The sequence below is a fragment of the Cherax quadricarinatus genome, chromosome 20 (genome assembly GCF_038502225.1).
Source record: "Cherax quadricarinatus isolate ZL_2023a chromosome 20, ASM3850222v1, whole genome shotgun sequence".
In the NCBI taxonomy this organism is placed as follows: Eukaryota; Metazoa; Arthropoda; class Malacostraca; order Decapoda; family Parastacidae; genus Cherax; species Cherax quadricarinatus.
In genome coordinates this window covers 17,257,173-17,276,136 of record NC_091311.1, presented here as the reverse complement: position 1 = coordinate 17,276,136, position 18,964 = coordinate 17,257,173, and the positions used below count along the sequence as shown (strand labels likewise).

At 40.3% G+C, this 18,964-nt stretch overlaps 1 protein-coding gene across 1 annotated transcript in view; it reads right to left on the bottom strand.

The window, feature by feature from the left end:
* Positions 1-5,083: 5,083 nt before the first annotated feature.
* Positions 5,084-18,964, bottom strand: part of snRNP-U1-70K (small ribonucleoprotein particle U1 subunit 70K) — a 128,086-nt gene continuing 114,205 nt past the window's right edge. The window contains exons 8-10 of the mRNA XM_070087086.1: positions 14,821-14,973; positions 14,640-14,716; positions 5,084-6,499 (exon numbers count right to left, since the gene is read on the bottom strand). Of these exons, the coding sequence (XP_069943187.1) occupies positions 6,372-6,499; positions 14,640-14,716; positions 14,821-14,973 (358 nt within the window). The 3' untranslated portion in view covers positions 5,084-6,371. The remainder of the gene's footprint in view (positions 6,500-14,639; positions 14,717-14,820; positions 14,974-18,964) is intronic.

The following is an 18,964-nucleotide window of genomic DNA, read 5'->3' as shown; positions in this document are numbered from 1 at the left end:
ATAAACAATAATTAAATGCCACTTACCTTCATTGTGGAGTTGTTGATGAGTGATGTGCCAGCAGCAAGGGGATATTCAGGTTTTCTATGGTTTGGAAGGGAAATCCCCTTCCATAAATACTTCAGGTACTAAGTCCTTTGGTGGGGTTACCTCCCTTCTTGGTTTTTAATGCCACTAGGACCAGCTTGAGAGTCACTGGACCCCTGTTGCACAAAATATCTGTCCAGAGAACTCTGTTTCTCACGTGCCCTTAAGATTTCCCTAAAATGGGACACAAGTGTCATTGTACATGTTGCCAATAAAGCTTGCAACAGCTGTGATAGGATAAAATTCGTCCATAAATGCTTGCACCTTTGTAAACATTGTACACATTTCCTTAATCCTTGACGAAGGCGACTTCTTCCGTCTCTCTTCCTCCTGCTCTGAAACACCTTCCTGAGTTGTGACCTGTTGCTGTTGCACATCAAGCTCTTGCAGGTCTGCAGTGATTAGTTCATCGTCATTCTGCACCAACTCTTCCACATCCTCGCCACAAACCTCCAACCCCATGGACTTAACCAATGACACAATAGCTTCCACAGCTGGCATAGGCTCCTGAGGGTTAGCCCCAAACCCTTGAAAATCTCTCTCTTGTACACATTGTGGCCACAGTTTCCTCCAAGCAGAGTTCAAAGCCCTGCAAGTCACTCCCTCCCAAGCCTTACCTATAAGGTTTATGCAGTTTACGATATTGAAGTGATCTTTTCTTAATGAGATCATCATGCAACTGCCTTGCCTTTTCACATATTGACAGAGAGACTATCGCCTAATAATTGTTTTTCGTTTATCCATACCAACAACAGTCTCTCCACCTCTTCAATTATTGGCGATCTCCATTTTGAAAACATACTTGCACCTTTCGCAATAACAGCTTCCTTGATCGCCTTTCTGTTCGCCAAAATTATAGTGATAGTTGAATGGGGTTTGTTACATAACCTTTCCAATTCGGACATGCACACTCCACTTTCATATTTTTCAATGATCTCTTGCTTCATTTCCATAGTAATTCTCACCCCTTTTACCACGGGCTTGGCACTAGAAGCGTTCTTGGGGCCCATGGTGGCTTGTTTAGCGGTTACAAGCACTAAAAATACTGGAATAGAAAATATATCGCAGGTACACGTGGAATTGACCGCAACAGCTTGTAAACAATGCCACACTGAGTCTTGGAGTGACTTGGCCCGCTCAGGCCGCATAGACACGTTCGGGATGAAAGCAGTTAGACGAGTTTTTCGCCGTTGGTAGAGCCATTTTTGTTTAAGCCAAATAGCGCCATTAGACGAATTTGCCATTAGTCGATGCAGCCGTTGGTCAGGGGTCCACTGTATTCTCATACATTCCCCTCTTTGCTTCTATGAACAAAATTCTTTATCTCCACAGACTCCTAAGTGCACCACTCACCTTTTTTCCCTCATCAATTCAATGATTCACCTCATCTTTCATAGACCCATCTGCTGACACATCCACTGCTAAATATCTGAATACATTCACCTCCTCCATACTCGCTCCCTCCAATCTGATATCCAATCTTTTGTCATTTTTTTTTATCATCACTTTACTCTTTCCTATATTTTTTTTTTTTTTTTACATACCCTACTAAACTCATCCACCAACCTCTGCAACTTCTCTTCAGAATCTCACAAAAGCAGTGTTGCCAGCAAGAGCAACTGTGACAACTCCCACTTTGTTATATTCTTTATCTTTTAACTCCACACCTCTTGCAAACACCTGAGCATTCACTTCTCTTACAACCTCATCTATAAATATATTGAACAACCATAGTGACATTACATGTCCTTGTCGAAGGCCTACTTTTACTAGGAAATAATCTCCCTCTCTCCTACATACTCTAACCTGAGCCTCACTATCCTCATCAAAACTCTTCACTGCTTTCAGTAACCTACCTATTCCATAGATTTGCAACATCTACCACATTGCCCCTAAGTACGATATGGCACCAAAATTACTGGGAACAGATGAAGTCCCATGATTTGTATTCCCTGGAATGCAGGCAAGAGAGAGATGCATGATAATATACACTTGGAAAATCCTAGAGGAAGGGATTTTTTGCACACAAAAATCACTCCCTATGAAAGCAAAAGACTTGACAGGAGATGCAACATTCCCCCAATGAAAAGCAGGGGGTGCCACAAGTACACACACACAATACAATAAATGTCAGGGGTCCTAGATTGTTTCACTGCCTCCCAGCATACATAAGGGGCATTACCAATAGATCCCTGGCTGTCTTCAAGAAGGCAGCTGGACAGGCACCTAGTCTATACCTGACCAGCTGAGCTGTGGTTCATACGTCAGTTTGTGTGGCCAGCAGTAACAGCCTGGTTGATCAGACTCTGATCCACCACAAGGCCTGGTCTCAGACCAAGCCACAGGGGCACTGACCCCTGTAACCCTCTCCAGGTATACTCTACGTATACTCCATCCCCAAACCCCAGCACCGCAAGTAATGCAGCTGCAGCATGAAACCTATGCTATACCCTACCCTTCATGCCAGTAAACCAACAATCTGGGATAGCAACCTCACATCTACTGGGACACCTAGTGGACAAAAGAAAGGGCGGCCGGATACCTGCCACAAAGCATACATCCTTGGGCCACCACTCCCAGGAATCTAAAAGGCAGCTTCCAGAGATACACCTGTCACCCGAAAGACACCCAAAGCCACTCCCCGGGAGACCAGAGAGGGAGTGGGACATCCCCAGGTGATCCAGATTCCATGGTAAACTACACCATCACCACGGACCTCAACGGAATGGGATGGACCACAGTACCCTGCCCTCTACCTAGGAACTCGATTCCCAGTGGAAAGAATCTCAAAGGCTGAAAACAGGAAGGGGATTGGGGAGCGATGGGAAGAGGAAGAAAAAAAAAGAGAAAAGGGATGGGGAGTATGGGATAGGGAAGGGAGGATTGGGGAGTAATTAGGTTCTGTCTGAGGAAGGAGACCAAATGGTCTAACTCCTCAGACTAACTCAGCAGTCAAAAGTTAAGGAAGCTACATTGCAGGGAAAGCATCTCCACCTGTGGGCAGGGAGTACATAAGTGTCCACTTTGAGAATTGGGAAATCTTAGAGCTCAAGTTGTTCCAGAATGTCGTCATCACATGTCCAAAAATCACGCTGAACAATGGTATGAGGCAGAACCATGGCCACTGCAAGAATTGAGAGCCGTATTTTCGAATTGTGACAGGAATATCTATGGAGTTAAGAAAGGAAAGATTGTGAGCCTGGCCAGCATTTCGCACCATGATGATGCATGCACCACTCTTAAGAGCATGAAATGAAATATTTTGACCAACATAGTACAGGAGTGCTTTGCTGATACTATGATCAGAAAGATAGTTGGGGATGTTGGTTACAGTGAAAAATTTAGTCCATTGTGCACTTTGAAATGTAGTGTAAGGGGAGTGAGTGTCATGATGATCTTTTCTGGGAACAGTGAGAGGTAACTGAAGCTGTGTTATCAGCTAATGGTCGTGGTCATTTGGATGTGGGACCAGAGGTAGTCTGTCCTGAGATAGCCGAGTGATCTGAAAATCGTCGAGTGGGAGAAGCCAAAAGCAGGGTCAAAGGCATGCAGAGATCAGATGTACCAAAGGAGTCGGGCAGAACCTCAGTACCAGGAGCGGGCGACAAAATGCTTCCCTTCAGGAGGCACCAGGACATTAGAAACGTTCGACAATGAGGTAAGGTTATAAAAGGGTGCTGCAGCAGAAAGGGGCCTCAAGAGCAGCAGTTTCACGGATCTTCAACTCCATGGTTAGGTCACTTTTTTTTTCTGTAAAAAGAGGGGAATGTTGAGAGAGCTCCTAGGAGAAATGAAAGCGTCGTAAATCCCTAAATCCCCCCCAAGAGGACCTCAGTGCAGCCACCCTTCATACTACCAAACAAGCAATTCAGGATAGTAACCACACATCTACTGAGCCACCTTGGTGGACAAAAGTAAGGGTGGTTGGATACCCACCACAAGGCATACCTCTTTCAGCCACCACTTTGTGGAATCCGACAGGCAGCCTCCAGAGATACACTCGTCACCCGAAAGACACCAGAAGCCTTCCCCCAGGAGACTGGAGAGGGATCAAGACATCCCCCAGATAATTCAGATTCCACAGCAAAGTACACCACCAAGAACCTCAATGGAATAGGATAGACAATGATACCCTTTCCCCAACCTAGGAACTAGAATGCCTGAGGGGAGGATCCCCAAAGGCTGAAAACAGGAAAAAAAAAGGGGGAAGGAATGGGAAAGGAGGGATAGGGAGGATGGGATGGGGGGAATGGGGGGTAATTAGGTTGTTTGAGGAAGACCAAAAGGTAAAATTCCTCAAACTAAAAGCCTCTTTACCACGATAGTGGTAAAGAGGGATAGTGATAACCACTAACAAGATATAGTGAGACAACCACTCACAGGATGGGTACAGAGTGACAACCATTCACAGGATGGATATGGGGTGAATATCACCCACAGGATGGGTATACAGTAAATACCACCCACAGGATGGATATAGGGTACATACCACCCACAGGATGGGGATGAATACTACTCACAGGATGGGTATGGGGTAACTCCCACCCACAGGATATTACAATCAAAAGAAGCGCTAAACCTACAAAGGTCATACAGCGCAGCAGGGCAGAGTAGTGCAGGATCAGAGGATCCATAGGATAGGTATAGGTTGACTACCACTTGCAGGATGGGTATGGTGTGACACCGCTAATGCCTCCACCGCTGAAATCCTAAATACACTGGGATGGACAACGATTCCCTTTCCCAAGAGAGACAAGGGGAGGAGGAAATGAGGTGAGGGGAGAGAGCAATTAGATTTACTCCAAGGAAGGAGACAAGGGGATCCAGGTCCTCAGACTAAGAGCATCTTTACCTCAGCAAGGGACCCTCCTTGAAGCAATAATTTTCTTTAAATCATCTGCTCATGATCTTAAATTTAGCATAATTTAAGCCATTTCCTAAAACTGTGTGAATATTATAGTTGTATTAAAATGTCAAACATTATCACAATAAACAATTGTTATCATTTGACAGCTTTTATTACACAAAAAGGATCCTCAAATCCAGCACACTTTACATTTATGTGCAATAAGTACTTAACCTATTTATGATCTTACATATTTACTCTCTCCAATATTTCCAAACCTTTCATACTATTCAACAAACTGAATTATGTTTCACAAGGCCCTCAGATACCAGTAACACGCACTGAATACACTGTTCTCCAATACTACGCTTAACAGCTCATTATGACTTGCACTGTCAAAGTTTTGTCAATAAACAATTATTTGCAAATTTAAACCAATAAAATTAAAATTTGTAATAATTAATGAATGATTATTACATTGATAAAGGAGCTCTAAACCCACAGGGATCATACAGTACCTGGGGAAATGGGAGATAATCAAGTTTAACCCAGGGAAGGGCAGGTCCATTTCCCAAGAGTCCTTACTGGCATCAAAAACCTCCCTTGATATAACTATAATTAAAAAGAAAAATTTCGACACACAATGTAAATGAATATAAAAATTATTTAAATTATGACAAAACGATTGTATCCTCACCAGTCTTACTGTAATGCCCTCAAACAAAAATATTGTAGTCAAAATGATTTTGAGTTACCAAAATCAAAGAGCCTAGGAAAAATATTAGTTATATATATACATTCATGTACATGTGTACCTACATATTTGTACCATCAGCTCATTTTGCCTATGCAATCTTTGTGATTACAATAATATTTGTTAAAAATTTCATCTTCAATTAGACAGTCACACTACAGCATCAAATTTCTAAATATCCACACTAACTTGATCCATCACTGAAAACCAGTAAATTGAAAAAGTCAGAGTACACGAACATTACACCTGAACAGTGCTACCAGAACAATTATGATCATTTTATCTGTCCAGAGTAGAACAAGACCCAACATCAAACATGAATACTGGACTCTAAAGATTCCCCCTAGTGTGGCTGGCTTGTTGATCGCCATTCACAGAACCCAGCTGCATCACTTGAAAGTAGCTTTGACCCATCATTACTGGATATTATATATACACACACAAAAAAAAAGCAAGCATCCCTCAATAGCAGGTCTACTACAGGCATAAAAAATATTTTTCAGAGGGCCTAATATGTCAAGATTTTACATATGACCAAAATTAATGATTAGTGTGATGAGCTATTACACCCAATAATTCAGTGATGTCCAAATTATATTCACATTACATTTATACAGTATATTAATTTACCCTACAACCCACCAACTGCAAGACTAGTACAGCTGACAATGTAAACAAAACATTCTAATAATCAATTTCATTGTGTGTTTCCTCTTCTTCCTCTTCATATTTAGTACCATTTTTAGCCTGCTCCTCTTCATCCTTCAGAGCAAAGTTGTTGTTGAAATATGGTCCACTATAATCAGGATAATCTGCAAAAAAAAAAAAAAAAAAAAACATTCATTAATTTTTCTTAACCACATTTATGAAAAAAAGTTACAGGCACTTAGGAAGATTTTAGTTTTACAACATTTTGCTTTTAAAGAGAGAAAAGTTGTCACACAAAAAGCTTTCTCTGCAATTATCTTCATTACTTCATTACTTCATTACTGTGGAGCAAAATAAAGATTGGATGTGAAAAGTGGGTTATAATAAGCGTGTATGCACCTGGAGAAGAGAGAAGTGTAGAGGAGAGAGAGAGATTTTGGGAAATGTTGAGTGAATGCGTGGGGAGTTTTGAATCAAGTGTGAGAGTAATGGTGGTTGGGGATTTTAATGCTAAAGTGGGTAAAAATGTTATGGAGGGAGTAGTAGGTAAATTTGGGGTGCCAGGGGTAAATGTAAATGGGGAGCCTTTAATTGAGCTATGTGTAGAAAGAAATTTGGTAATAAGTAATACATATTTTATGAAAAAGAGGATAAATAAATATACAAGGTATGATGTAGCACGTAATGAAAGTAGTTTATTAGATTATGTATTGGTGGATAAAAGGTTGATGGGTAGGCTCCAGGATGTACATGTTTATAGAGGGGCAACTGATATATCGGATCATTATTTAGTTGTAGCTACAGTTAGAGTAAGAGGTAGATGGGAAAAGAGGAAGGTGGCAACAACAAGTAAGAGGGAGGTGAAAGTGTATAAACTAAGGGAGGAGGAAGTTCGGGTGAGATATAAGCGACTATTGGCAGAAAGGTGGGCTAGTGCAAAGATGAGTAGTGGGGGGGTTGAAGAGGGTTGGAATAGTTTTAAAAATGCAGTATTAGAATGTGGGGCAGAAGTTTGTGGTTATAGGAGGGTGGGGGCAGGAGGAAAGAGGAGTGATTGGTGGAATGATGAAGTAAAGGGTGTGATAAAAGAGAAAAAGGTAGCTTATGAGAGGTTTTTACAAAGCAGAAGTGTTATAAGAAGAGCAGAGTATATGGAGAGTAAAAGAAAGGTAAAGAGAGTGGTGAGAGAGTGCAAAAGGAGAGCAGATGATAGAGTGGGAGAGGCACTGTCAAGAAATTTTAATGAAAATAAGAAAAAATTTTGGAGCGAGTTAAACAAGTTAAGAAAGCCTAGGGAAAATATGGATTTGTCAGTTAAAAACAGAGTAGGGGAGTTAGTAGATGGGGAGATGGAGGTATTGGGTAGATGGCGAGAATATTTTGAGGAACTTTTAAATGTTAAGGAAGAAACAGAGGCAGTAATTTCATGCACTGGTCAGGGAGGTATACCATCTTTTAGGAGTGAAGAAGAGCAGAATGTAAGTGTGGGGGAGGTACGTGAGGCATTACGTAAAATGAAAGGGGGTAAAGCAGCTGGAACTGATGGGATCATGACAGAAATGTTAAAAGCAGGGGGGGATATAGTGTTGGAGTGGTTGGTACTTTTGTTTAATAAATGTATGAAAGAGGGGAAGGTACCTAGGGATTGGCAGAGAGCATGTATAGTCCCTTTATATAAAGGGAAAGGGGACAAAAGAGACTGTAAAAATTACAGAGGAATAAGCTTACTGAGTATACCAGGAAAAGTGTACGGTAGGGTTATAATTGAAAGAATTAGAGGTAAGACAGAATGTAGGATTGCGGATGAGCAAGGAGGTTTTAGAGTGGGTAGGGGATGTGTAGATCAGGTGTTTACATTGAAGCATATATGTGAACAGTATTTAGATAAAGATAGGGAGGTTTTTATTGCATTTATGGATTTAGAAAAGGCATATGATAGAGTGGATAGAGGAGCAATGTGGCAGATGTTGCAAGTATATGGAATAGGTGGTAAGTTATTAAATGCTGTAAAGAGTTTTTATGAGGATAGTGAGGCTCAGGTTAGGGTGTGTAGAAGAGAGGGAGACTACTTCCCGGTAAAAGTAGGTCTTAGACAGGGATGTGTAATGTCACCATGGTTGTTTAATATATTTATAGATGGGGTTGTAAAGGAAGTAAATGCTAGGGTGTTTGGGAGAGGGGTGGGATTAAATTATGGGGAATCAAATTCAAAATGGGAATTGACACAGTTACTTTTTGCTGATGATACTGTGCTTATGGGAGATTCTAAAGAAAAATTGCAAAGGTTAGTGGATGAGTTTGGGAATGTGTGTAAAGGTAGAAAGTTGAAAGTGAACATAGAAAAGAGTAAGGTGATGAGGGTGTCAAATGATTTAGATAAAGAAAAATTGGATATCAAATTGGGGAGGAGGAGTATGGAAGAAGTGAATGTTTTCAGATACTTGGGAGTTGACGTGTCGGCGGATGGATTTATGAAGGATGAGGTTAATCATAGAATTGATGAGGGAAAAAAGGTGAGTGGTGCGTTGAGGTATATGTGGAGTCAAAAAACGTTATCTATGGAGGCAAAGAAGGGAATGTATGAAAGTATAGTAGTACCAACACTCTTATATGGGTGTGAAGCTTGGGTGGTAAATGCAGCAGCAAGGAGACGGTTGGAGGCAGCGGAGATGTCCTGTCTAAGGGCAATGTGTGGTGTAAATATTATGCAAAAAATTCGGAGTGTGGAAATTAGGAGAAGGTGTGGAGTTAATAAAAGTATTAGTCAGAGGGCAGAAGAGGGGTTGTTGAGGTGGTTTGGTCATTTAGAGAGAATGGATCACAGTAGAATGACATGGAAAGCATATAAATCTATAGGGGAAGGAAGGCGGGGTAGGGGTCGTCCTCGAAAGGGTTGGAGAGAGGGGGTAAAGGAGGTTTTGTGGGTAAGGGGCTTGGATTTCCAGCAAGCGTGCGTGAGCGTGTTAGATAGGAGTGAATGGAGACGAATGGTACTTGGGACCTGACGATCTGTTGGAGTGTGAGCAGGGTAATATTTAGTGAAGGGATTCAGGGAAACCGGTTATTTTCATATAGTCGGACTTGAGTCCTGGAAATGGGAAGTACAATGCCTGCACTTTAAAGGAGGGGTTTGGGATATTGGCAGTTTGGAGGGATATGTTGTGTATCTTTATATGTGTATGCTTCTAGACTGTTGTATTCTGAGCACCTCTGCAAAAACAGTGATAATGTGCGAGTGTGGTGAAAGTGTTGAATGATGATGAAAGTATTTTCTTTTTGGGGATTTTCTTTCTTTTTTGGGTCACCCTGCCTCGGTGGGAGACGGCCGAATTGTTGAAAAAAAAAAAAAAAAAAAAACTGTCATTATAAAGGGTGAATGAGATAGTGTGTACATGGACTTCAGTAAGGCTTCTGACAGAGTTCCACATCAAAGACTATTGAGGAAAATTAAGGCATACAGAATAAGAGGAGAATTTTTCCTGGGTAAGTGTCAGGGGCCCATACAATAAGTGTCAGGGGCCCGAGACTGTTCAACTGCCTCCCAGCATACATAAGGGGGATTACCAACAGACCCCTGGCAGTCTTCAAGCTGGCACTGGACAAGCACCTAAAGTCGGTTCCTGACCAGCCGGGCTGTGGCTCGTACGCTGGTTTGTGTGCAGCCAGCAGCAACAGCCTGGTTGATCACGCTCTGATCCACCAGGAGGCCTGGTCACAGACCGGGCTGCGGGGGCGTTGACCCCCGGAACTCTCTCCAGGTAAACTCCAGAGGCGTGGTTGACAGATAGACAGCAGAGAGTTTGCATCATTGGGGAGAAATCTGAGTTGGGGCATGTCACAAGTGGTGTTCTACAGGGGTCAGTGTTGGGTCCTTTGTTGTTCATAATTTATATAAACACTGATTTTTTTTTTTTAACACATCGGCTGATTCCAACCAAGGAAGGGTGGCCCAAAAAAAAGAAAAAAACTTTCATCATTCACTCCATCACTGTCTTACCAGAGGGGTTCTTTACACTACAGTTATAAAACTGCAACATTAACACCCCTCCCTCAGACAGCAGACACAATACTTCCCACCTCCAGGACTCGAGTCCAGCCTGCCGGTTTCCCCGAATCCCTCCATAAATGTTACTTTGCTCACACTCCAACAGCACGTCAAATATTAAAAACCATTTGTCTCCATTCACTCCTATCAAATATACTCTTATGCATGCTTGCTGGAAGTCCAAGCCCCTCACACACAAAACCTCCTTTACCCCCTCCCTCCAACCCTTCCTAGGCCGACCCCTACCCCGCCTTCCCTCCACTACAGATTTATACACTCTCAAAGTCATTCTGTTTTGTTCCATTCTCTCTACATGTCTAAACTACTTCAACAACCCCTCCTCAGCCCTCTGGATAATAGTTTAGATAATCCCACACCTTCGTCTAATTTCCAAACTATGAATTCTCTGCATTATATTCACACCACACATTGCCCTCAGACATGACATCTCCACTGCCTCCAGGCTTCTCCTCGTTGCAACATTCATCACCCATGCTTCACACCCATACAAGAGTGTTGGTACAACTATACTCTCATACATTCCCCTTTTAGCTTTCCTGGACAAAGTTCTTTATCTTCAAAGACTCCTAGGTGCACCACTCATTCTTTTCCCCTCATCAATTCTATGATTCACCTCATCCTTCACAGACCCATCTGCTGACACGTCCACTCCTAAATACCTGAATACATTCACCTCCTCCATACTCTCTCCCTGTAATCTGATATCCAATCTTTCGTCACCTAATCTTTTTATCCTCATCACCTTACTCTTTCCTATATTCACTTTTAATTTTCTTCTTTTACATACCCTACCCAATTCATCCACCAACCTCTGCAACTTCTCTTCAGAATCTCCCAAAAGCACAGTGTCATCAGCAAAGAGCAACTGTGACAACTCCCATTTTGTGTTTGATTCTTTATCTTTTAACTCCACACCTCTTGCCAAAACCCTCGTATTCACTTCTCTTACAACCCTGTCTATGAATACAATGAACAACCATGGTTACATCACACATCCTTGTCTAAGGCCTATTCTTACTGGGAAATAATCTCCCTCTCTCCTACATACTCTAACCTGAGCCTCACTATCCTCAAAAAACTCTTCACTACTTATCTCCTATCTCCTATACCATACACCTGCAACATCTGCCACACTGCCCCCCTATCCACCATGTCACATGCCTTTTCCAAATCCATAAATGCCACAAAAACCTGTTTACCCTTATTTAGATACTGTTCACCTATATGTTTCACTGTAAACACTAGGTCTACACACCCCCTACCTTTCCTAAAGCCTCCTTGTTCTTCTGCTATCCTACTCACTGTCTTACTCTTAATTCTTTCAATAATAACTCTACCAAACACTTTACCAGGTATACTCAACAGACTTATTCCCCTATAGTTTTTGAACTCTCTTTTACCCCCTTTCCCTTTATACAAAGGAACTATGCATGCTCTCTGCCAATCCCTAAGTACCTTACCCTCTTCCATACATTTATTAAATAATAGCACCAACCACTCCAAAACTATATCCTTCACCTGCTTTAAACATTTCTATCTTTATCCCGTCAATCCCAGCTGCCTTACCCCCTTTCATTCTGCCCATGCCTCACAAACTTCCCCCACACTCACAACTGGGTCTTCCTCATTCCTACAAGATGTTATTCCTCCTTGCCCTATACACAAAATCACAGCTTCCTCATCTTCATCAACATTTAACAATTCCTCAAAATATTCCCTCCATCTTCCTGATACCTCTAACTCTTCATTTAATAACTCTCCTCTCCTATTTTTAACTGTCAAATCCATTTGTTCCCTAGGCTTCCTCAACTTATTAATCTCACTCCAAAACTTTTTCTTATTTTCAACAAAGTTTGTTGATAACATCTCACCCACTCTCTCATTTGCTCTCTTTTTACATTGTTTCACCACTCTCTTAACCTCTCTTTTTCTCACCATATACTCTTCCCTCCTTGTATCACTTCTACTTTGTAAAAACCTCTCATATGCTAACTTTTTCCCTTACTACTCTCTTTACATCATCATTCCACCAATCGCTCTTCTTCCCTCCCGCACCCACTTTCCTGTAACCACAAACTTCTGTGTTACACACTAACACTAGATTTTAAACCTACCCCATACATCTTCGACCCCATTGCCTATACTCTCACTAGCCCATCTATCCTCCAATAATTGTTTATACCTTACCCTAACTGCTTGCTCTTTTAGTTTATACGCCTTCACCTCTCTCTTACTTGCTGCTTCTATTTTCCTTGTATCCCATCTACCTTTTACTGTCACTGTAGCTACAACTATAAAGTGATCTGATATATCTTTGCCCTTTCTATAAACATATACATCCTGAAGTCTACTCAACAGTCTTTTATCTACCAATACATAGTCCGACAAACTACTGTCATTACACCCTACATCATATCTTGTATACTTACTTACCCTTTTTCTCTTAAAATATGTATTACTTACACTAAACCCCATTTTATACAAAGTTCAATCAAAGGGGTCCCATTATCATTTACACCTGGCACCTCAAACTTACCTACCACACCCTCTCTAAATGTTTCTCCTACTTTAGCATTTAGGTCCCCTACCACAATTACTCTCTCATTTGAGGGAATAAATAGCGACATATGCAAGTTTGCTGATGACACTAAAATAGGTCACCGAATTCATTCTAATGAGGACATTAAAGCATGCACTCCAGGAAGATTTGAATAGACTGATACAGTGGTCAGAGAAGTGGCAGATGCAGTTTAATATAAACCATACCCCTGGCCGGGATTGAACCCGCGGTCATAGAGTCTCAAAACTCCAGCCCGTTGCGTTAGCCACTAGACCAGCTAGCCACAATAAGATTCATCCAACTAGGTATATTTCTACACCATAGGAAAGTTAGCACAGGCACCACTGTGACCACAAATGCAAGTTTTTACAGACGAATCTCCAGCTAGCGTGGCCGTGACGAACTCTAGCTCAAGTCCCTTCACTGGCGTCAACATGACTCAAGAAATCGTAATGACACGATTGCAAACAAACCATACCCCCGGCCGGGATTGAACCTGCTGGAGTTTTGAGACTATGACCGTGGGTTCAATCCCGGCCAGGGGTATGGTTTGTTTGCAATCGTGTCATTACGATTTCTTGAGTTAGTTTAATATAGACACATGCAAAGTTCTAAACACTGGACAAGAAAATAACCATGCCACATATAAACTAAATAATGCATATCTTAATATTACAGACTGCAAAAAGGATTTGGGAGTTCTGGTTAGCAGTAATTTAAAACTAAGACAACAGTGCATAAATGTTCGCAATAAAGTGAACAGAATTCTTGGCTTCATATCAAGAAGCATAAATAATAGGAGTCTTCAGGTCATTCTTCAATTCTAAATGAGGCCTAACCAAAGATATATGGATTATGCTGCACAGTTCTGGTCACCATATTACAGAATGGACATTAATGCACTGGAAAACATACAAAGGAGGATGAGGAAGTTGATCCCATGTATTAGAAATCTTCCCTGAGGATAGACTGAGGGCCCTAAATCTGCACTCTCTAGAAAGGCATAGAATTAGGGAGGATATGATTGAGGTGTATAAATGGAAATCAGGAATAAAGGGAATGTAAATAGCATGCTAAAAATATCTAGCCAAGACAGGACTCAAAGTAATGGTTTTAAGATGGAAAAATTCAGATTCAGGAAGGATATAGGAAAGCACTAGTTTGGTAATAGAGTTGTGGATGAGTGGAGCAAACTCCCGAGTACCGTCATAGAAGCTAAGACGTTACTTAGTTTTAAAAATAGGTTGGATAAATACTCAAGTGGGTGTGGATGGGTGTGAATCAGACCTGACTAGCTTGTGCTAATAGGTATGATGCCATGCTCCTTAAGTGTATGTGATATGACCTGACTAGGTGGGTCAATAGTTTAAGCTGGGAGATGACTTGGACCTGCCTCACATGGGCCAGCAGGCTTGCAGCAGTGTTCCTTCTTTCTTATATTTCTTATGAGTTGTTTCTTATTGCTTAATGACATGCCTTTAAAAACAATGATTATGAAACAGTGATAGTTGTCACAGTTGATGTTTGCAGGGGATAGGGGGGTAAGTTTGAAAAGATACAAAACAGAAGAAAATCTGAAAGAGAATGCAGAAATGAACAAACCTATAAAATAAAAAAAAGAAAAACAATGAATTACAAATCAAGTAATTTATGCCATGAATGGTTTGGCAACACTTACCATCATCTGGTTCCTGCTTGATTTTGATACCTTCCTCTCCTTCTTCACCAGGACCGCGCTCGCGTCTATCTCGGTCACTGTATAGAAAACAATTTCATTATGAAGTGAATTTTAAAACAAATAAAATGGGCATTAATTTCTCCTAGCAACTTTTTTTTATACATAACAAAATTTCATTTACCGTTCTCTGCGGTGCTTTCTCTCACGCGACTTTGACCGCCTCTTACGATCACGGGAACGTGATCTATGACGTCTCTTCTCTCTCTCATCACCTTCTTCGGGTACTGTTACAGCACGTTCACGAGAGCGGGAACGGCGACGTTTGCGATCTCGGCTGTAGCAAGTCAGAAGGTTAGACAAATTACATCTAGAAAGTATTCACAGGCATTGACACTTAGCAGATCAAATGTAAAAGACATACACAAATAACCCGCACATAAAAGAGAGAAGCTTACGACGGCGTTTCGAGTGTGACTTTGTCAATGGTCCAAGTCGGACCGAAACGTCGTCGTAAGCTTCTCTCTTTTATGTGCGGGTTATTTGTGTATTGTTCCAATCACGGTATTGTGCCTTTTTGTTATTTATGTAAAAGACATACGGTAACATATCCTGCATCTTAAAGGGGAAGAAATTAACTTGCAGATAAATCTCCATTTTCAAAAAGGCAAGTAAAAAAAAAAAAATTCAAATACGAGTATGTGGATGTTGGGATACAAGTTTAACAGGGTAGGTGATTTAGGCAAATTCTGAAAAGTAATTTGAATAATTGCCAATCTGTATTTTTACATTGGCCATTTCTCATAAAGGTAGGTCATGTATTTAAAGAAAAACCAGTGCATTTGTTGGCAACACAGTGATGAGAATACAATGTTCACCTGAGAATCTAACAGTTTCTAGCTCAAACAGGGTGACAATTAAAGAAAAATCAATGACTATTCATGCCTTATTTATCCTTCCAGAGTAGCAGACACCTCAAAAGTCCTGTTATCTGCCAAAATGCTGCATCCCCACCCACCCTTCACTTTATTCACTGTACTTCTTACCTTCAGAAGTCTAGCTTCCCTGAACTTAAATACACAGAACACTAACCTCCTCTCCCTGATCAAACACATGCCAGCTGGCCCGTACTTCTCAAAACATCTTCCACACCATTCCATTTTTTCAGTCATTCCTGAGATGTTCCCTACATCATCTTTCATCCATCCCAGGCTTGTACACTCAATCTACCAATCTTACTCCATTTTTTAAGAATAAAAAAATCTTAACATCCCCTCTTTTGTTCCATGAATTTTACTTTTCATATAATCGCACCATCAAATTTCCTTACCATTTATTCTCTATGATTTTCACATTGCATACAAACATAGGAAGTGCTTTATTTGGAAGAGAATGTTGGCACCTATTAGTGTTAAGTGTGTGTGGTGGAGGAGACTGACTGCAGCAGCATATCTGCACTGGGATAATGGGTCTATAAATAAAAAATTAACTTAAATAAATGTGAACAAAAACTTATGATTTATGGATTAAGTGGCACTCAGGCATTATATTGTTGACACCTAGGCACTGCAAGAGTGGTAAGAGGTAACCAGGACAGTCTCTTGATTCACTCCCCGCAGTCATTACCACCCACCAGACTAGATGCCAAATATCTTTATGCCAAATTAACTAAAATTACAAGAATTACCATAACTAACTGATACAAGCAAACAAACTACAAAACATATCCATGTAATGAACAAGCTCCAGAAAACATTTGTCCCCCTTTTCAAGTTGCCAAAAACATAAGAATTTTTAAAAATCATGCATATATGTTACTAAAGCTTATTAACCCTTTGAGGGTCTGTTCCATAGTTCTATGTCTTGTCCACAGAGTCCAAGAACTTTCAAACAAATTTTTGTTATTTTTTCTTATGAAATGGTAGAATCTTTTACTGAAGGTAATAAAACAAAAAGTACGAAATGTGATGAAAAATTTATGAAATTACACTATCATGAATTTTGCTGTGTCAGCAATATTTATGTATCGGAGATTTTGCCCACCTTGACTCCTATTTTAGGAAAATTACATTATTCCAGTTGACCAAATTTTTAGCTATTTTGCTAGTATCACTTATATTTTATCGACTGAATACAAGAAACTACTGAATCATCTATTGCAACTACCTAATAAAGTGATCAGAAATTGGTATTTTGGCCAATTTCACAAAGTTCAAAATATTCCAATTTCAAAATAGGGACTAGAATAAACAATGAAAGTATTCCTGGCACTAAATAACATTTCCTCTGTTTATTAGTTACGTTTCCAGGCTTACACGTGAATTCCATTTTTTTTTTCACAAAGAATTTTTATTCACACCAAAAGATAGATTTATTTATATATATTTATATTAACACACTGGCCGATTCCCACCAAGGCAGGGTGGCCCAAAAAAGAAAAACTTTCACCATCATTCACTCCATCACTGTCTTGCCAGAAGGGTGCTTTACACTACAGTAACATCCCCACCTGTTCCTCAGAGTGTAAGCACTGCCTTTCCCACCTCCAGTCTCAAGTCCAGCTAACTGGTTTCCCTGAATCCCTTCGTAAGTCACCCTGCTCACATTCCAACAGCAAGTCCAACAAAAACTATTCATCTCCACACACTCCTATCTAGGTAATAATGATCGACAACAAACGAAACTAGATTTGACAAAGCAATTTAATGACAATTAGCTGAACATTAAAATAGGTGAGACTAAAAGGTTATCCATGAAAACTCAAATGGATAATTAATGTTATAGGAGTAGCCACTCTATAATCTTATAACCAGCAGTAATACATAAATATTTTGGGGTATCTTACTTTAACTCTTTCAAAGTCGGTCCCATTGTATCACTGTCTTGAAGCCAGTGTCAGTCCCACAACACAATATCATGAGCTCAGCTCATTCAGATAAGCTGCGAGTAGTAAATCTGGGCCTATATATGAGAGAAAGAGTCTATGCAGTAAGTGTGCACCATATAAAAAACTCCTGCACCACAAAGTGCATAACAAGAAGAAACTGCAATCGTGTTTTCGGTTAAAAACAGTGACTTTGCAGTGTATTTTTGTATGGTTTTCATGGTTGTATCCTCGGTTTCTTGGTCTCATTTGATAGAATGGAAGATATATTATGGAAACAGAAATGATTTGATTGATTTCAAGACTGAAAGTAGCTTGAAATTGAGCTCAAAGTAGCAGAAATGTTCGATTTTTTCTGATATTCCAGAGTGCACAATATGTGTCCAACTGGCCGGTCTAGTATGACTTCAGGAATGCACTGACATTTATACAATTATTATTTTGTGTGAATAAAAATTCAAAATGGAACAAAGATAATATAAGAAAAGCCTGAAGACATGACTAATGAACAGATTTTTTTTTTATTTCAGTGCCGGGAATGCCTTCAGTGTTTAGTCTGGACCCTATTTTGAAATTGGCATTTCTTGAATTTTGTGTGAAATTGGCCAACTTACCAATTCTGATCAGCTGAATGAGCAGTTTCTTGTACTTAATCAATAGAATGGAAGCCATACTAGCAAAATAGCTAAGAATTTAGTCAACTGGAACAATGGAATTGCCTAAAATTGAACTCAAAGTGGACGAGATCACCGATACGTAAATATTGCCGATGCAGCAAATTTCGCAAAAGTGAAATTTCATGTTTTCCATCAATTTTTGTACTCCATTTTATTACCTTCAGAAAACTCTACGATTTCACGATTTTTTTTTTTAATTTTGTGACCCTGAGAGCAGGTTTGCGAGCACAGGCTGCGACCCTGGATGAGTTAACCCTTTCAGGGTCGCCAGGCCCTCTCCAAGACTTGTTCTCAGGATTGCCAAATTTTAAAAAAAAAAAAAAAAAAAAAAAAATTCTTATGAAAAGATAGAGAATCTTTTCCCGGTCATGACACCAAAAGTATGAAATTTGATGGAAAACTTACGAAATTATGCTCTCGCGAAGTTAGCGGTCTCAACAATGTTTATGTATCTGCAATTTTGCCCACTTTGAGCCCTATTTTCAGCCAATTCCAGTGTACCAGTCGACAAAAATCATAACTATTTCGCTAGAACTCCATTTTTTCTATAGAATGAGTACAAGAAACCACCCATTTAATGATTTCAACTATCCAATAAAGTGGTCAGAATTTAGCAATTTTGTCAATTTCACACAAATTTCAAAAGATGCCAATTTCGTAATAGGGTCCATAATAAACAAGAGACATTCCTGGCACTAAAATAACATTTCCTCTGTTCATTAGTCACGTCCCCAGGCCCCTCTTACATTCTTTTGCTTTCCACTTTG